Source organism: Phocoena phocoena, chromosome 13 (assembly GCF_963924675.1).
Source record: "Phocoena phocoena chromosome 13, mPhoPho1.1, whole genome shotgun sequence".
In the NCBI taxonomy this organism is placed as follows: Eukaryota; Metazoa; Chordata; class Mammalia; order Artiodactyla; family Phocoenidae; genus Phocoena; species Phocoena phocoena.
The window spans coordinates 10,586,299-10,604,672 of NC_089231.1; the positions used below are offsets into that span (position 1 = coordinate 10,586,299).

General features: G+C 32.8%; 1 protein-coding gene across 1 annotated transcript in view; it reads left to right on the forward strand.

Moving 5' to 3' along the window:
- Nucleotides 1-18,374, forward strand: part of CDH19 (cadherin 19) — a 49,529-nt gene that overhangs the window by 21,891 nt on the left and 9,264 nt on the right. The window contains exon 8 of the mRNA XM_065889714.1: nucleotides 2,445-2,566. Coding sequence (XP_065745786.1) covers nucleotides 2,445-2,566 — 122 coding nt within the window. The remainder of the gene's footprint in view (nucleotides 1-2,444; nucleotides 2,567-18,374) is intronic.

Here is an 18,374-nt window from a genome sequence, read left to right on the forward strand (position 1 = left end):
TCTAAGAACTTTTAATTATATAATTATATGTTCTTACCATATTTTTCATGAATGCATTTTTAAATCAATTTTTTTAAATTGAATATAAATTTTGTAAGTTTTTTCAAACTGGGCATATAAAATATTGCCCAGTAAAATGTGTTCAAATTGAACTCATTGTGTCAGCAGTGCTGATAGTCACATCTTTAATAATCAGAGAAGCAGATGATTCCATTTTCAGGTTGCAAAACATAGATAAAATCATCCCAGTTTACCACTTAGATTGTGTCTTCAGAATTCTCAATCAGAATTAGATCAACCATATTCATTCAGGCTCAAAAGAATGGATAGAACACAATGGAAAGGATTATCAAAATCTTCCCTATTACTTAGTCAATGGTTTTAATATAGTACAGTAAAGGATTCAATTTGTGAGTTTTCAATGTTTTAGATTGCATCCTTTCAAAACTGATTTTGCATAGAATTTTATTAATCATGTTTACTTTCTTGGCTTGTTGTTTGAAAGTCTTTGAACATATATCTTACTACTCACCTTATTGAGCAGTAGGCTGATGAGATGGTGGAGTACAAAGCATCTCTTGCATACTTTTTGTCATACATTGAATAGCTCTTTGGAAACTGCAGAAGGACTGGGTCTGGGTTTTGAATTTTCTGTTTAACTAAACGATAAATGATGGGGAGCAAATGTTGCAGTGGAGTAAATGCCTGCTGCACGGAAGAAACGCCAAGGCTTTTGGTGTCAGAAAACACAAAGATGTTTGTCTAAAAGCACGAAAATTTTATTCATTGCATATTTCTGAGAACAAATTATTTATATCATTACTTACAAGACTGCTGAGAAAAGAATTCAAATCAGTTCAAAGGAGGACTGGACATCTTTGAAAAAGGTGTTTCTATGTAAAGTAGCCTTCAACTATTGAAAGAGCATGTTTTAATGAATTTATGTAAATAATTAGCCACTGTAATCTTATTTTATATATAAGGGGAATTTTTTGTAAGACTATATCATTAACTTCTGTTAAATTAGAAGTACTACAATTTAAGTTATTAAAAAGCAGAGTCTTTAAAATGTGTTATTTGTATTGTTAGACACAAATATTGTGTCCTCTTCTCTAAGAAGAGGAAGGAAGGAAAGACTTTTCCCTAATTTTCAACAGGTAGAGTTAAGCCTCTTTTTTTTTTTAAATTTGTATTTGCCCTTATGAATTACAATTGCAAATATAATGCTTTGTGATTATAAAAGAAAGAGCATGTAAGATTATAAATAAAAGCACTGAGACAAACAAAAGAAACTCCCTCTCCCCACTCTTCAATGTATGTACCTTCCCATGGCTTTTTAAAATAAAAAAGAAAGATTTAAAATAATGATATACAAATATACAATAACTTATGCTTCAAATTGTTTTTTAGCACTTCACAAAACATCATGTATATCACTTCTGGTTAGTAGATAAATAAAATAATAGTATTTAGTGTTTATTGCTTATTTATATAAGTGATCTTCTAAATGTTTCATATGTATTAATTCATTTAATCTTTATAAGAGCTCTATAAGCTTGTTACTTGTATCATTTCCATTTTACAGAAAACCAACTGAGACAAAGAGTGGTAAGCATTTTTCTCAAATTGAGAACCAAGATTAAAATACATTTTTAAAGTTCATGATATTACTACATGTGTTACATTGATGCATTCATTTTTAATAAGCATACACAATTTCATAATTTGGTGGCAATTTATTTCCCCAATCCCTTTTGGGTTACTTCCAGTTGTTTGGTTGGGATGCAAACAATTCTGGAAAAAATAAATTGGATTACATACTCTTATATATTGGTGCCTTGGACTGTAGCATATGTTTCCCAAACTAATGACTGGGTCAAAGATATGTGTAGTTTAACTTTTACTATCCATTGCCAGATTAGGTTCTAGAAGGGGCTAACATCCCACTATTTTTCATCTTTCCACCATCACTGGCTCTGTGTTTCATATTTAACACAAGGACTAAATCATCATTCTCCTCATTTCTGGTGAGCAAGCGCCTTTGTGAAAGTTATGATAGAGCAACACATCTCAACTGCAGGCATTTTTGCCTCCTAGTACATTTGACCATGTCTGAAGACAATTTAGATCATCACAACTAGAGTGGAGGGTGCTCATGAACCTGACTATCTCCTTTACTTTTACTACTTTTCCTCGACAGCTCCTACAGTCCATGGCAGATACAAGGCACTGGATTAACACTGGTTGAGCTGAATGTGTTGAGAACATTTTTTCTAAGCTGTATTGTTGATAAATAGATGAATTATACACCTATCCTGTCCTCAGCTTTTTTTCAAGTAAAGTAAAAATGTACCACATAGCCTCTAATGCAGTTTTCATGACCATTTTCCCCCTAAAGACAGCATTAGCATTCTTTATTTTCATTCTGTTTATTCAATTTGCAGACAGTATAGAACAGAGTTCTGCAGTCCCTGTGTATGTGCAAGTTCTCGATATCAATGATCATGCTCCTGAGTTTCCCGAATACTATGAGACTTACGTTTGTGAAAATACAGTCTCTGGCCAGGTAAGAATCCATAATAAATTGCCGACGTCGAAACATTGCCTTGTATTATATAGAATAACTTTTGCTATGTATTCCTCCCACTTTGAAATGATAAAAATAAGCGTTATTTAGCTATATTAATTTCATGCTTTAATGCTGTAAATTCTGTATAATTTAAATTTCTTTCTTTTAAAAAAATATATAAACGTCACCTTTTCTACTTCCAAATTCCTCAAATGTTTGAAAAATCTGCTAACAGTCAGGATTCAAGAGTAAATCCTTTGTACTTTGTCAGTTCAATAAAGAAAAATTATTTTTTGTGATTCCATAGAATAAATAATTTTAATTAACTTTTATTTTTCCATTCATCATGAAGATAAAGATAAAATGATATATAAAATATATCAGACATCAACACAAGTGAAACTCAATTTCAAATGAATTACTAAGTATGTAAAGACTTATGAAAGCATACTCATTTTGAAATAAATTATCATTACTTCACAATTTTTTTCCACACATTTTCTCATGTGAAGCTTACCTTTTTCATTTGTAAAATGTAGAGTTTAAATTAGATTCTTCTTTGAGTGTCTCAGTTCCAGTACACAATAACTTTACATTTTTTTAGGTATCCTATTAAATGTCATAAAACATTTAAAAAACTTATAAACTAGTTTTCAAAATACCAAATAAGTATATATACTATAAAAATCAATTATTCTAAGTAGGCTTGAATTTATCAATAAAGCTAGCCAGAGACAATTTGGATTTTACATGAGTCTTAAAATGTCTTGTGAAATTTATTCAGCTAAGTTTATGCTAGAATACATTTTATTCTGGAAAGAATTTTCAAATCTTGCCTATAAGTATTTCCTAAATATTTTTAAAAATAATAAAAAATGATTATAAATATACAAATGAATTTAAACTTAAAATATCTATTTTAAATGGATTTGTACCCAGGGTTTTAGATAAAGTGAAAGGTTAACATAAAACTTTCAGAGACTCTCCACAATGCAGCACACTGTCCTCTAGATCCAAAAGCAAACTGATTTAGAAACCTGTGGACATACAACATAGGATAGAAAGATTCAAAAACAGAATGCAAGTGAACTGGGACCCATGGCTTCTATAGACACTGGGCTTAGACATCTCTTTAAACTTGGTGTTACAAATAGATCTATGCTTAAAAATTTGATATATCTAAGTTTCTCAAGCATTTCAAACATACCTGGTTACCTGGACACATCAACAAATAGGCAACGTTTTAAAAAATCACGTAAATAATTCACGTAAATCTAATAAATGATACTTTAAATGTAGTAAGTCAGTTTCCTTAAAAGTCACATAATTTGGGGAATAATCAATTTATCTTACAATTTTCTAACCTATACATATTTACATATGTCAGGTAAATTATATTTTTACAATTATTATAAGTAGTACTATATTTTATAGTTATATATGTCAAATTTAAAGTATAAAACTAGTGTGGTTTGTTGTTTTACATACTTTACGTACATATGAATGTATTCAGAGTACCCCATTGATGGGACAATGTAGACTCAAACTTAAAAAAAAATAGGCTTAATTTACTTCATACGCTATACATTTCTTTCTGTAAATGTCCTTGGTGGTAAGTCCACTTACCCAACAAAATTGCATGTTCAGTGGTCTTGACCAGGCTGAGTTGGGCAGAAGATTTGGGAATGCAACATGATTTACACAGTAAAAGACTTAGACCAGAGCTCTAGCTCATGGTGATAAATGCTTCTAGAATAATGCTACCTATGTCCAATGACTACACTGGACCTTTTATCCTAACTCCTCAATTGTCATTTATAATAACAACCATAATTTAAAATGTTTATAATAACCTTTTGCAACTTTTGCATCATGTGGCAAGATGGAGATATACATTCCTAGTAGGAGCTAGCTCCCTTCACAATTGCGTTAGAATCCATTCATATCTTTACTGACTCAGTGGACCTTTCATTCTTTTCACAGACCCTGACTCTTAGGCAAGAACTCAGAAGTCAGTACATTTATAATATAGCAGAATAATCACCTTTTTTGAGAAATGAGTGTTTGTTTTTTCTACTCACTGCTCACTGACAGTGAAAGCATGATCATAAGAGTTTTTGGACATTAGGTACAGAGGAAATAATAGCAGAAGGCAGAGCAGATGAAATTTCCTACAGCACAGTTTTCTGACTTCAGTGTTAAAAAAAATTCTGTGGTTTTTCCAAAACTAGGACATAAAAGTGCAAAACTCCCTGGCCTCATATTTATCACTGTCTTTGATTTGGTCACAATTTTATCTACCTTGATTTAAAAAAAAAAATCTTGTTCGTACTCTGAACTGCTTGTTTTTTAAAACATAGATAACACTTTCAAATTTGTAGTTTTGTTCATATCAACTTTCCTTTCTGAAATGTCTTTATCTAATTCTGTTTAAATTTTAGCTATATTGCAAACTGAACTCAAATTTACCATAAGTAATCTAACCAATTTTAAACAAATAATGTTGACAATGTCCCACACATGATTCTAGCAAACACTATAGCATTAACCCATTTAATTCTCTAGAAATATGTGAGGAAAATATATTACATGCCTCATTTTCCAGGTGAAGAAACTGAGGCCCAGAGAAGTTACTTCCTAAGAAAAAACAGAGACATATTTTATCCCAAGTGCTGGCATCAGAATCCATGCATTTCATTGTCATGTTTTTGCTCCCTATCTATACCTAGTTTGAATAGATCTTATACATTTGTCAAACGAGTTGTCTCTAGTTTTGCATGTTTTCTAGATTATAAGATATCTGTGATAAATGAACGAGTTTATTTTGATATTCTTGATAATAATAATTAGCTGAATAAATGAACAGAGCATGAAGACTATGTTTCTCGAAACAATGATAGGGTATTTTTCTCTACAATTCTCTGTAGATATACATTTGAATTTATTAGCCTATATGTGATATTTAAAACCTTTAGTGTGATAAGACCCCTTAAGGAGAGAGAGTCGACAGAGAAAAGACTAAGTCTAAAGACTGAGACCCAGATACTCGGTAGTAAGTACTGGGAGTTGTAAGGAGCAAACCAGGAGAGTGTGGGAGCCTAGAAACCAAATAAAGAAAGTGTTCCAAGGGGGAGGGAGTTATTACCTTTTTTATTTACTGCTTACAGGTCAGGTAAAAGCAGAAAAGAAGAGGTCCATTCGAATTCAACAATTTGGGACTTACTAGAATATTTGTAGGTAAGAAAGTATATGATGTCACCCAGGAAGAAAATATAAAGTGAGAATATGAAAGAACATAGGGCAGAGCCTTTGGGAACAGCAATATTTAAGGATTTGCTAAAGGAAGAGAAGCCTGCAAAAGATACAAAGTAGGTGTGACCAGTGAGGTAAAAAGGGAACAAAAAGATTTTTGATGTGGACATGCATAGAGGTGATAGTTTTTGAAGGAAGAAGTATCAATAGCCTCCATTCCCACTATTTCAGGGGAGAAAACAGCTCTCACAGTTCACCATTCGGTCATTTACTTAAAAAAATATATTTTATAAACAATTCACAGCTATATAAAGAGACAGTGCCAAACAACTTTATTAAAATGTGGCAAACCAAAATTGCACCGGACGCTTGTTAAGGATGCCAAGGAAGATGTTATCCAAGATTATTACAAAAGGTCGAGACTATTGCAATAGGGGAGAGAGAACTTAAATCTATTGAAACCAAAAGCAGGAGAGTTTTTAAACACTGGTGTGAGCTAGTGAAAACGTCCTGGAGGGCACATCAGCGGAGAGGTTGGTCAATGTGATTAGACCATCTACGTTTGCTGATTGACTCTAGCAGAAGTTAGGCTCCCAATCTCCCATAGAGACTGGGAGATAGGAGCCCTGTCTTTCTTGATGATTACATTTCAGAGGAATGGTTTCCAGGTCCTTGAGAAAGATCATCCGGCATTATAAAATGGGAAAAGGCTGGGAGAAGATTTATCTCTATTCCAAAGGGGCAGAGAAAGATTTTGTGATTAGAAGTTTTCTAGTGTAATTGTTCTAAGAAAATGTACATCAGGAGTCTCTAGTCAGGAAGAAATTTGTCTGAAACTGAGTCAAGCTGAGGGGAATGTTATGGCCCTCTTGATCAAATGTTAATAAAATGCAAACATGGCAAATACATATTTGTCAATATATAATACTTTGAGAAGTTTTAAAAAATCTTTTACAGCTCATATTTTTGCTGGAGAATGGCTATCTTCTTTGTTCCATGATTGCAGAGCATTTAATCTTTAGATTTATAAAAAGCAAATAGCATAATCAATCTACTTAAAAAGAAATATTCTATTGCATCCTTTTCCTTCCAGTTATATTTGGATACATTCTGTCTTCACCAATTTTCAGGATAAATCAAATAGATTTTGCTGCAAAAATTTTATAATAGATGAAAAAACACTGTCACATTTAATTCTAGCAAAACAGAACAGCCCAGATTCTCATTTAAAAATATTCTGTAAGGAAGTCCTTCCTATTGAGTGACTAAAAGGATGATTACTATATTTTCTCTTTATCCTTAGAATCATATCGTTCACTCATTGATTCTTGATTTTGAAAATATTCATGTATTCTATCTTCATCTGAGGACTCACAGTCTAAAGCTTTGCTTACATGATCAGTTTCACCACCTTCTTGAGTCTGTAGTGCTGGCTTCTGCTTTTGGTGTTCATCTTCTAATTCACCTAAGAACTGTGAAATATCTTCCTCTGGCAATTTTAGTTTCTTTGTCATTATGGATGTAAAATTTTAAATTTGAATTTTCTACTGTTTTTAATGAAGAACAATATCAGACTAAAAAGTTAGTGTATCATTGCTTTTATATCTTTTTTGAAAGATGATGCAATACTTTGAGCAATACATTTACCAAGAAGAGAATGATGCAATGGGAAAATTTATTTTATTGTTGCATCAACCTTCTAGACCATTCATCATACAAGTTTTATATAAGTTTTAAAAAGCACATTGGGAAAACTTTATAAGTAATGATGAAATTTGTAGGATGATGAAATTTGTAGGATGATGAAATAGGCATAAAAAGAATCATATCACAAAGTTCTTATAATGTATCCTAGATCTATAAAAGTATCCAGTGTGACCATTCAGTAATTGAAGATAGGGTTAATTTATTTATTTAAAGATAAATTGATATTTCTTTATTATTTGGACACTTCTAAGAAGTAAAAACAATGAAATACCAATGTTTAGAAATAAGTATAACTGCTCAAAAAGTAACACAAATACTAATTTTTGGTGCAATGAACTCTAAAACTATACTGAGAGTTAAACTCTGCTGTGGAAGAAAAACGTCCATTGGATGCAGTGGCATAGAATTCTCTTGTGACTTGCTAAGAGTTTAAATGTAAACCAACATTGAAAATCTATGAAATTCTATAGTTTTACAGATGTGTATATTATGCTTCAAAAATTTAGGTAACTTTTTCAGCATCATATAGATTATAAGTGGTTAAGCAGGAATTATCATTTATATCTGTCTCCAAGAATGATGCTCATTTTATCTATGCCCTTCTAATCATAAAGACTAGCTATCCTTAGATTACTTGCTCAATCCAAAGAGAAATAGGAAAAAGGTTTTTCTCTTTCTGTACTCATAAGTAATTACATTTACAATTTTAAGGGCAAAAATTAAAATAAGGTCAGTACAGCTGATCCTCACCTCCTTCCCGGAATGTGTACTGCTCAAATTCAGAATAAGTCACATTGATCAGCCCTATATTACAATCAGTTTCCTTTAAGGAGGAAGGCCAGAAATCATCAAATAGTTCTTAGAGGGCTCATAGATGTCACTATCAAACCAAGGAGTTTTTCCCAGGTCTATATGTACCTGAAAGAATGGTACATAGCATGGCTACCTGTAATGGTTTTCCACTCAAATTCAAATTCAAATTCAATGTGAATTCAAAATTCCCACTGGCACTGCTACATACACTATGATTTATGAATTGAAATCAATTCAATGGACGGACGATTTGAGTTCTGCCAATATGTGCAACGTTACCATACATACTTTCTTCCTAGCACATGGCAATGACCTTATTTTAATAACATGGAAAAAGAAAAAATAATATGGGCGTTAGGGCTATCATGGCTCCTGGATTGTCACGGTTTCCCCCATGTTTTCTTAGATGTTACATGTGGAATCAGACTAACTTACACTCATATTTCTGGTCTGAAATTTACTGGGTAAGCTTCCTTCAAGTACAACTAAAACAAAGCACCAAATATTAATACATACCTCCCAGGGTGCCAATACAAACTTTCAAAAGTGCTGTTAATTTCTTACTCATTCCTAAAAGTTTGATAGTAATGTGTGAATGTTAAAACTTAATGGATTAAGCTCTCAGAAAATATTTGCTTTAAAAGATAATAAAGCATATCTTGTGTAACTGAATGGTTTTTATGTAGAAACCATAATTATTTTAAGTTTTATATCTATATAAATAAGTTTCATAAAAATATTACAAAGGGTAGTAAAAGTTACTTGTTTATCATAATCTTGACAACGAAACCAAATGGTGCTGATAAGTGAAATATTGTTAAGAGCATTCTGTTTAAAATTTTTCAGAGGGAATTTTTTTTATTAAAAATAAAGAATAAATAATCAATAAAATAAGGAAGTGGCTACACCATCAAAACATAAAATGAGAACTATACATGTCACATAGTGTAAATTCTGGCTTAAGCCAAGAGAAGATGAAAAACAGCATATACTTCCCCAGATGGCCAACAGGAAATTTGGGTGGTGAAAGCAGAGAGGAAAGAATCTCACCTTTTGATTGCAGATGAGAAAGGGAATATAATGAGAAAGAGGAACCTTTTGCAATACACCTCTCAGCCTGAGGTTCCCCAAAGTTAATTGCTAAGAATAAAATATAGAGAATATGTAATTTAGAAAATATTGGAGTAAGAAACATAAAACTTCTTAATAGTAAAATCTGAGGGGAGACTTTGTGCCAAGGACAATAGACTTGGTGTGAATTTGTTTATACTAAGAATCCCAAAGTGAAGTTCACTCTTTTTTCTCCCACACACTCTCCTTCCCCACACCACACACACAAAGAGAAGTCCTCTTTGATGTTCAAAAAACCCAGAGCCATGCTAGTTTAAAAAATAAATACCTGTGGGCTTCCCTGGTGGCGCAGTGGTTGAGAGTCTGCCTGCCGATGCAGGGGACACGGGTTCGTGCCCCGGTCCCGGAAGATCCCACATGCCGCGGAGCGGCTGGGCCCGTGAGCCATGGCCGCTGAGCCTGCGCGTACGGAGCCTGTGCTCCGCAACGGGAGAGGCCACAGCAGTGAGAGGCCCGCGTACCGAAAAAAAATAAATAAATAATAATAATAATAATAAATACATGTGCGTTTGCATGGGTACACATACATACACTCAAGTAAAAACAAAAGAAAAGAATGTAAGCAATCTACATCACAGATTTATAAATGGGCAATGTTAAGGAAAATATGTCTTCAGAATTTGTATCCGTTTCTGTGTACTTTAGACACGACCTATTAGTCTTTGATTGCTCTCATCGTTTTTGGTACAGCAATATGTTCTAGGCTCTGCCACCTGCCAATTTATTGCTTCCTAGCTGCACATTCATCCATCACTACCTGCTTAAAAAGAACTGGCACTGTGAAACTATGATAATGGATTGGCCCATTAGAGCATCTTTTATTGTGAGTGCAAGGTTGAGTCTTGTCAATAAAAGGCACTGAATGCACGTTGCAGGAGGAAAAGGGCTCCTCTTCCTGGTTCTATGTGTGTAGCATTTTTGCTTTTCCCTTTCTCATGCTGAACGGTTGACCAGCTAGCTGGTTGTGTGGAAATATATGTATTGCTTTGCCTAACCACAAGCACAGTTCCCAAAGTCCCAAATGTACATTCGCTTGGCGACCGTAGGACTCTAGCCCAGGCCAGGGGAGGTCTTACAGCCCTGCCAGTGTCGTCATTGTGGTGCTCCAGGCCTTGCACCTGCAGTGGTCTCCCAATTCCCTCTGCATTTCCAGCCACCAGCCCACTTGTACCCTGGAGGACTATCCGTGTTTGCCTGGAGAATGTGGACTGGTTCTAGCCCAGTAAATTCCTTTGCCCTGCGTGCAAGATGCCGCAACCACACCTCCTCCAAGGACATCTGAAGTTTGTCTCCCTTCCACATTTGTCTGTCCTTAGATGATTTCACTGAACCCCAGAGTGCCCTTTGGAGTTCTCATTACATCTTTATAGTTACTCCCCTATTATAGCTTAATAATTCTTTATATTAAACTTCCTTCATTTTAATTACTGTCTCTCTCAATTGGAACCAGACTGATACATAGGATCATTTTATATTTACTGTTCAAGATCTCAAATCAGTTATTTTTCCAAGATTCTGTGATATTTTTAGTGGAGAATTATAGAAAATGTAGATGCAATATCAGTAAATAAAATTGGGATCTCTGTCCATGTAAACCAAGGAAAACCCTGCTCTCTCTTTCTCTTACCCTACTATCTTAGCTCTCTTCTTCTCTCTCTCATATTTTTAATAATATTGAAGACCACTGTAAGGAAAACTCCATCTCATTTTGTTATTTCTCTGCAAGTTTCTTTATTTTCTTCAGTTATGTACAATTAAAATATTTTAGAGAAAGGTATGATAATTTTCAGAGGTCCTCTTTAATTAGAACATTTATAAATATTTAGAGGTAAATAATTTTTTCTCAAATTGCAAAAGATAATCCCACTTATATTTCAACACTAGTTAGGATAGTTCTGCCATAAATGTGTGTACAATATATACGTACACAGCTATGGCAAATAACATGGGCTTTTTGACCAAAATACTTCATCTAAATGTCTAATAGAGACTTGAATCCTAGGACTAGTACAAGACTCTCTATTCTTAAATGTAATAGAATTAATATGAAAAATATTATAAGGTGATGATACCCAAAAGATAAAAAATCAATTTTACATATCACACACTCTTAGAAACTTAAAAGACAAAGGATGAAGAAGCAAATTCTATTTAAAAAATAAAATGATTGAAAACAGTGTCAAATTTAGTAAATGTTTTCCATTATAAGTAAATATATTCACAAATCCTATACATTTTTGGTATATCAATAAATTTTAATTAAAAATAAAGGCAAAAGATAGAGGGAAAATAATTATTTGCAAAAACTGAAAAAAAAAGTGCTTCTGTTATTAACATATAAGAGGGCATGCTGATTGATAAGAAATCATCTTATTAAAAGCTGGTTCCTTGATACTGATGTAATAACTGTCTTTTGGAAATACTATGAATAAATTTGTCAATAAATAAATATACAGGTACTTTGTATCCATTATAGATGACATGTAGATGATTTGTCAATGTGAATGTTTTCCCTAGAATATAGTGGTCCTATTGAAGTTTATCCAAATCATTTTCTATAGTACGTATTACTATAAATTAATCTATTTTTCATTTTTATCAAAACCACATTTTATTGTATAGTCTTTTATAATAGAATCTACTGCTAATATTCATAGGAAGTAAACATTTTTAATGAATTGATTTATAGAAAACATGTTTGTAAATTACTTATGACTATAGAAATACCAAGTGAGTATATAAAAATGAGTATAAAATATAATTTAAGCATATAGATAATTTTACTTAATTTAGGAAAAACAAACAAAATAAAAGATGTTTTGGAATACCAATTACCTAATAAATCACCTTAAAACCAATAAAAGAAAAGCAGTCTTTCTAATTAGCTCCTAGATTATTAGAACAACCAGACTAATGAGTCTTGAAGTAGCACAATTTGAAACAATTAGATTCCAGAACAATCAATGTCATCCTATAAAAGCAACATTTTCCCTTACCTTTATTTTGACATCAAGATTATCAAATTTTTAAAACTTGGGTTCAAAAACAATTAGGGAAAAATGCTTTGAATTGTGAAACTTGTTTTCTAAAGCTTATAATGTGACTATGTGTATAAGAATTCATGAGATTTTCCATGAGCTTTGCTGGTTCGCTTTTTATAGTGCAGATCTATGAATAAGTAGGAAGGGCAAAAGTCTCGCATTTTAAAATTATTAAAAATTTTCTAAGCAAATATATCTATATCTTAAAACTATGTTCTATTATGTATACAATATTTTCTTGATTATTTCAAATCAGAATTTGATTGTTTTACAAACATTGGTAATTTGTTAATGATGAATTTATTATGAGATACTGAAGATTGCTTAACTGTGCTAGAACGTCAGAAAACTAAACAACAAGCCATTTTCTTTCTAGCTAATTATCATTCTTGGCATCAAAGTGACCACAGAGTCAAAAAAAAAAAGTATTTATTAACTCAGGCTTCTCTAGTTTTTTTTTCTTTTTTTTGAGTGGCATTGTCTACTACACTTTTTTTTTTTTTTTCGGTACGCGGGCCTCTCACCGCTGCGGCCTCTCCGGGCTCCGGACGCGCAGGCCCAGAGGCCCACGGGCCCAGCCGCTCCGCGGCATGTGAGATCCTCCCGGACCGGGGCACGAACCCACATTGCCCGCACCGGCCGGCGGACTCCCAACCACTGCGCCACCAGGGAAGCCCTCTACTACACTTTTAATTTAGTCTTAAGCAATACATGTACACAGCTTTCCAATGATAACTGTGTGTATTTGTGTAAGTTTGATGGATTTGCTTCTCTTAGCATTTGAGAAAAAATGAAAAGGATAGCAAAATAATTTTTCTTCCCTTTATTCTCTACCTGTTGTCCTTTGTTTTTTATTTGTTGTGTCTTCTTTTGTTTCATGTTTTTGAGAGACAGAGTGGTCCTTTAGAGAGGATTGCAATGAACGTTTGTTTTCTAGTGTTAATTTGGGGCATGGTATGGACTGATTGGTATTTTTTATTGTCTAAAAATCAGTTATGTAATTCAAATATGTTTCCCCTCCTGTGGGAATGAAACATCAATAACGACAGTTAAGCAGCAATAATAGAAAGATTGCCTGGCGTAATAGCAAGAGAACTTGACTAAACTCATCCACACTAACTGAATTCAGTGATAATCTAACCATGCTGAATACCATTCTCCTCATAAGAAAAAGAATGATACAACTTTTGCTCTACAAAAGGGTTAGTAAAGATAAAATACTTTAAAAATACTATTAAATGAGAAAATTGGTAAATTTGAAATTTATTCAAAGTAATTTTGTAAATACTAACAGCAGCAAACATTTAAGAGTAGTGTCATACATTACAAGTTCTTAACATGGGGCCCATACCCTTCTAAAGAGATTCTGATGAGCTATGAGTCGTCTGTGTACGCTGGATAGTGCATAGAAACAACACTGTCACTGTGTATGCAGATGAGGGTGGAAGCAGGTTAATGTCTCTCATTCAATGCTTAAAGGAAACCATTACTTATAAAATAAAAATTGAAAGTTACAAAAACCAATATAAACGTATTATTGATGTTGGGTTTTTTTTTTTTTATTGGAGTTTTTTTGGTCAGATTCTTGATTTATTTTGATTGGTTTGAAACATTAAGCTTTTTTTAAATCTCTGGAGCAATAATTCAATAAATTGCATTTATCATTTTTCTCCTTTAATATTTGTTTACCAAATTATTTTATTTCAAAACTATTGTTTGAAAGACAATGAAATGATACCTTTGAGAATGCAAATCAAGAAAAAGAAAGAATAATTAGATAAACAGGAGTAAAAATTAAATCCCTGTTTTATAATATGATATTTGTGTGTTCTAATAATTTGAAAATCTGGATGATATGAGCAGTATTGGGGAGAAGATACACAAATACATTTAAATTCTCAAGTCTTTTCAACAAATTTTGCTGTTGCAAATGGGTATTCACAGGGAGGAAATGGAAAACTCTACCTTAACCTCACACCTTATACAAAGATTATTTCAAAATGTATCATATATTTAAATGTCAACCTAAAGCAACAAAACTTTTAGAAGCAGAGGAGAAGAAATTCTCTTCTATGGCTAGGCAAAGAGTTCTTAAGTATGTCACCAAAAACCCAATCCATAAGAGAAAACATATTCAGTATTTTTAGGAGAATAACAAAACAATATTTTAAAACCTATTAATATTTTCCTTAGCTATAGTGATATAATATACACATAATGTAAAAATATGTGTAAACTTTTCATTTGATGCTAAGAAGTCCTTTGACAAAACTTAAATTTTGGATTACAAATAAAATGAGTCAAAATGCACACATAATATAAATAGTAAGAATGAAATAATGTACTCAAATCAACAGTCAAAATCTCACTTGATACTGAAACACACATGGTAGTATAATTTAAAACAGTAATGGAATTCCTGCTTTCCACACTATCAATGCATAGTGTTCTGAAGCTTAGGTCCACACAATAATATATAAAATACGTACAAAACAGAGTTACTGGAAAGAAGAAAATTTATTTGAGAAGATAAGATTATCTAGTAAAATACTGACAAATAAATATGACAGAATTTTAAATTTTCTTAAAGGCACATTTAAAAATATTTTTAAAAGAGGAGAGGTTGCTATCCAACAGGCATAAGGTTTCCATTAAGCTGGGTGAATAAGCTCTAGAAATCTGCATGCGACATTGTCTCTATAGTTAACGATACTTAAAAATGTGTTAAGAGGGTCGATCTCATGTCAAGTGTTCTTATCACAAAGTTTTTAGCATGTCAAAGAGAAACTGATGAAATTAATTTTAATGTTTATTTGACACAATATATACAGAATATTGTGATTTTCACATGTAATGAATTAAAAATCAAAAGGGATATATTTTATATGTTTTCTCATACTATGAAAATCACTCCCATACCACTTCCCACAGGCTCAAACAGCTGGACAAGATGACAAGTTAAAAGGTCTCCTATATCTATCTGCTTTGGGTAGATAATAACATTCATTATAGAAAATCAAAATAGCAGAATAGCTGCAGTGTATTCTGGAGGAAATCAGACATTTCCTTAATGGCCTATGTGGGTAAACAGAAGTTTTATTTCTCTTCTTAGTGTGTAAATGGCCAGAATGGGGAGGAGAGGAAGGAGAAAATTTTTCATTGGTTTGCAAAATGTGAGTATAATAAATGAGCTGACATTAGGGCAATTTGTCTTTTCTGTTTGGTGTAAATAGTTATTTTTCAAATTAATGATTCCCATTATCTTGACTTATACCAAATCTCTTTTCCAGAAGTAAAGTGTAATAGCAGTGATTTTTAGATTCTTTCATACCAATACACTGTCTAATATAAAGACATCGACATTGTCTCCATGTAAAAGTATTCTTTTGACTAAATTTCTGTGATCCCACAGTGTGATCCCTGGTTTCTCTTCATTTTCCTTTCTCTCTTGTGTCCTATACTTTTCATTTTTTTCAGACTCACTCTTCCTGCTATCCTCCACAAATATGTCTTAAATACAGTTCGTATTCAAGTGACTTCTAGATCTTTATGCCAGTTCTTTCTCTTGTATTTTAAGCTATAGGTCCAACTAATTAGATAAAATACTTACTCGGGTGTCCTATGGTCACACCAGATTTGTTCCCAAGCCCGCCTTTTTTTTACAGTGTCCCCAGCAAAATGACTACAGTTCACCAAGTCGTGCAAGAAAGACAAATGGATATTATCGTTAATTCCTTCTAGGCTTTTATTCTTTATATCCAATCAATCATTAAGTTCAGTTGATTCCATCTCCTAAATTTTTCTGTAATCTGTCATCGTACCCTATCCCCACTCTTACTAAGCTCTCAAGGGCCAGCAACACTTGCGCAGTGAACCTTAGTTCTGCTGAGGGACGTTCCTGTAAAATCAAATGTTGAATTACCCGATCTCACAGCCGACATGCAGAGATATACTACGGTTGTTCATTAGTTATCGTTAGGTAAGCCTGTAGGCACGTAAACCGCTTCTATGACAGTCAGTTTTAAGTTTTGCGGCAATGGTCAGAAGAATATATTGTGTACCTTCTTAGAAATGATAAAAAGACCTTACTTTGGTGACATCGACCTACCCTTAGAGAAAATTGGGGACCTGGGAAACTGTATCTCCATCTGGAAGCATGTTGTACCATCTTCAGTTTATGCAAACACTTCAGTAATTTATATGTACTTTCTCATTTAAAATAACACATCCTGTCACTGATTGTTGCTGTCTTTTTGTATAGCACATCCAGGAGTTTTGTTTACCAACCGGTTGCTCCCAAGCTTGCTAACTAGGTCTTCTATCTTCATACCCACACTAAGGATGCCCATAGAATGAGCCTTTTAAAATGCAAAACTTCCCCCAATAATTTGGGATTCTAAATAAAAATACTTTTGTCTTTCCCAGTTTAAAACTTGTGAGTGGCCATTTGTGTGAAGTCCAAACTCTGGAAAATGCCCTCCTTAAATAAATGTTTGTGTGGCCACCAGTCAACTCTGAAGTAAAATCTAATTTCAGTTTAGATGCCAGGTCCTCTGACCCCAAAAGTTTAAGTATTATGTACTTTAGGTGTTTTATTATACGCTTTTATTCTGTACTTTAGGTATTAGGTCCTTACTCAACACTCTAAGTTTGCAGTCCTGCTTCTACCTCTATTCCACTAGAATGTAAACAGTGGTGAGAGAGACACTCTTGACCCCAGCCACCATGGGACACCCAGACCTGAGATGACGTGGCATGTTCCAAGTGTCAATGAAATATTTGTTAAATGGATACATTTGGGATATTAATTAGATATTTTCATAATTTAATTTTAAATTTATATATGATGATGTTATGTGTACTTATAAAGACTGATTAAAATTTAATTTGTCAAAGGAAAAAAAAATAAATATGTTGAGATAAAAATCTAATAACGTATAATTTGTAACAGAATATGGGTAGATTTCTACAAGTTAATGGCAAAACATTGCAATGTCTACGGCTTTTATATACATCTAGTAAAATTTTGTGAAAACTTATTTTTTTAAAACAGAGTAGCTCTGCCCCTGTCTAGGACCAAAATATTAGAATATCATGAGCATCTCAACATTTTTCCCCTAAAAACATTCTAAACAAAGAAAGAAAACAGACTACAGACTCAATTATCTTGTCGCTCTATTATGTTATTAATTAGCACTTTGACCTTTTGAACAGGTGTTCAACAACCTTTTTGAATTCTATAGATTTATTTTGTCAAACAGATCTGATTTGGAATCTGATTTGGAAGTACTATAAGAAGTGACGGTCTTAACTAGATAAGCAATTTTGATAAGATTTTAAAAATCCTTCCACATATTCATTTACTGCAACTCCCACTTTTTGGTTAATTAATATAGCTTGCATTGAGAGAAATTATTTATTAAGCACATTTCAAGGAATTAATAATTTACATCAATTGATACTCAGTAGCTGTGTATTGATTTATAGTTTTTAATTCAATTTATAGTTCATAATAATTCAAAAATGTGTTCCTCAACTAACCTTGGAAGTAGGTTTCACTGATATCTGCCATTAGAGGTAAGGAAACAGACTCAATTGAGTTGTTTGCTCCAAATCACAGTATATAACACTTGCTTATTGACTAGCTTTCAAAAAATTGCATGTCTAACAAAGGCCATACCTATAGTTTGTGGAGAAATGAGTATTGGACTGATTTAAAATCAGGCTATTTAATCTGGGAATGACATTTTAGTAAGCTGGTCCATGGGTGCCTCTTAAAAAAAAAAAGCCATAATGAAAGGTAATTAATAGAAGGAAAATGATTATATGTCTTCCTTGATTATCTTTATCTTACAATTTTA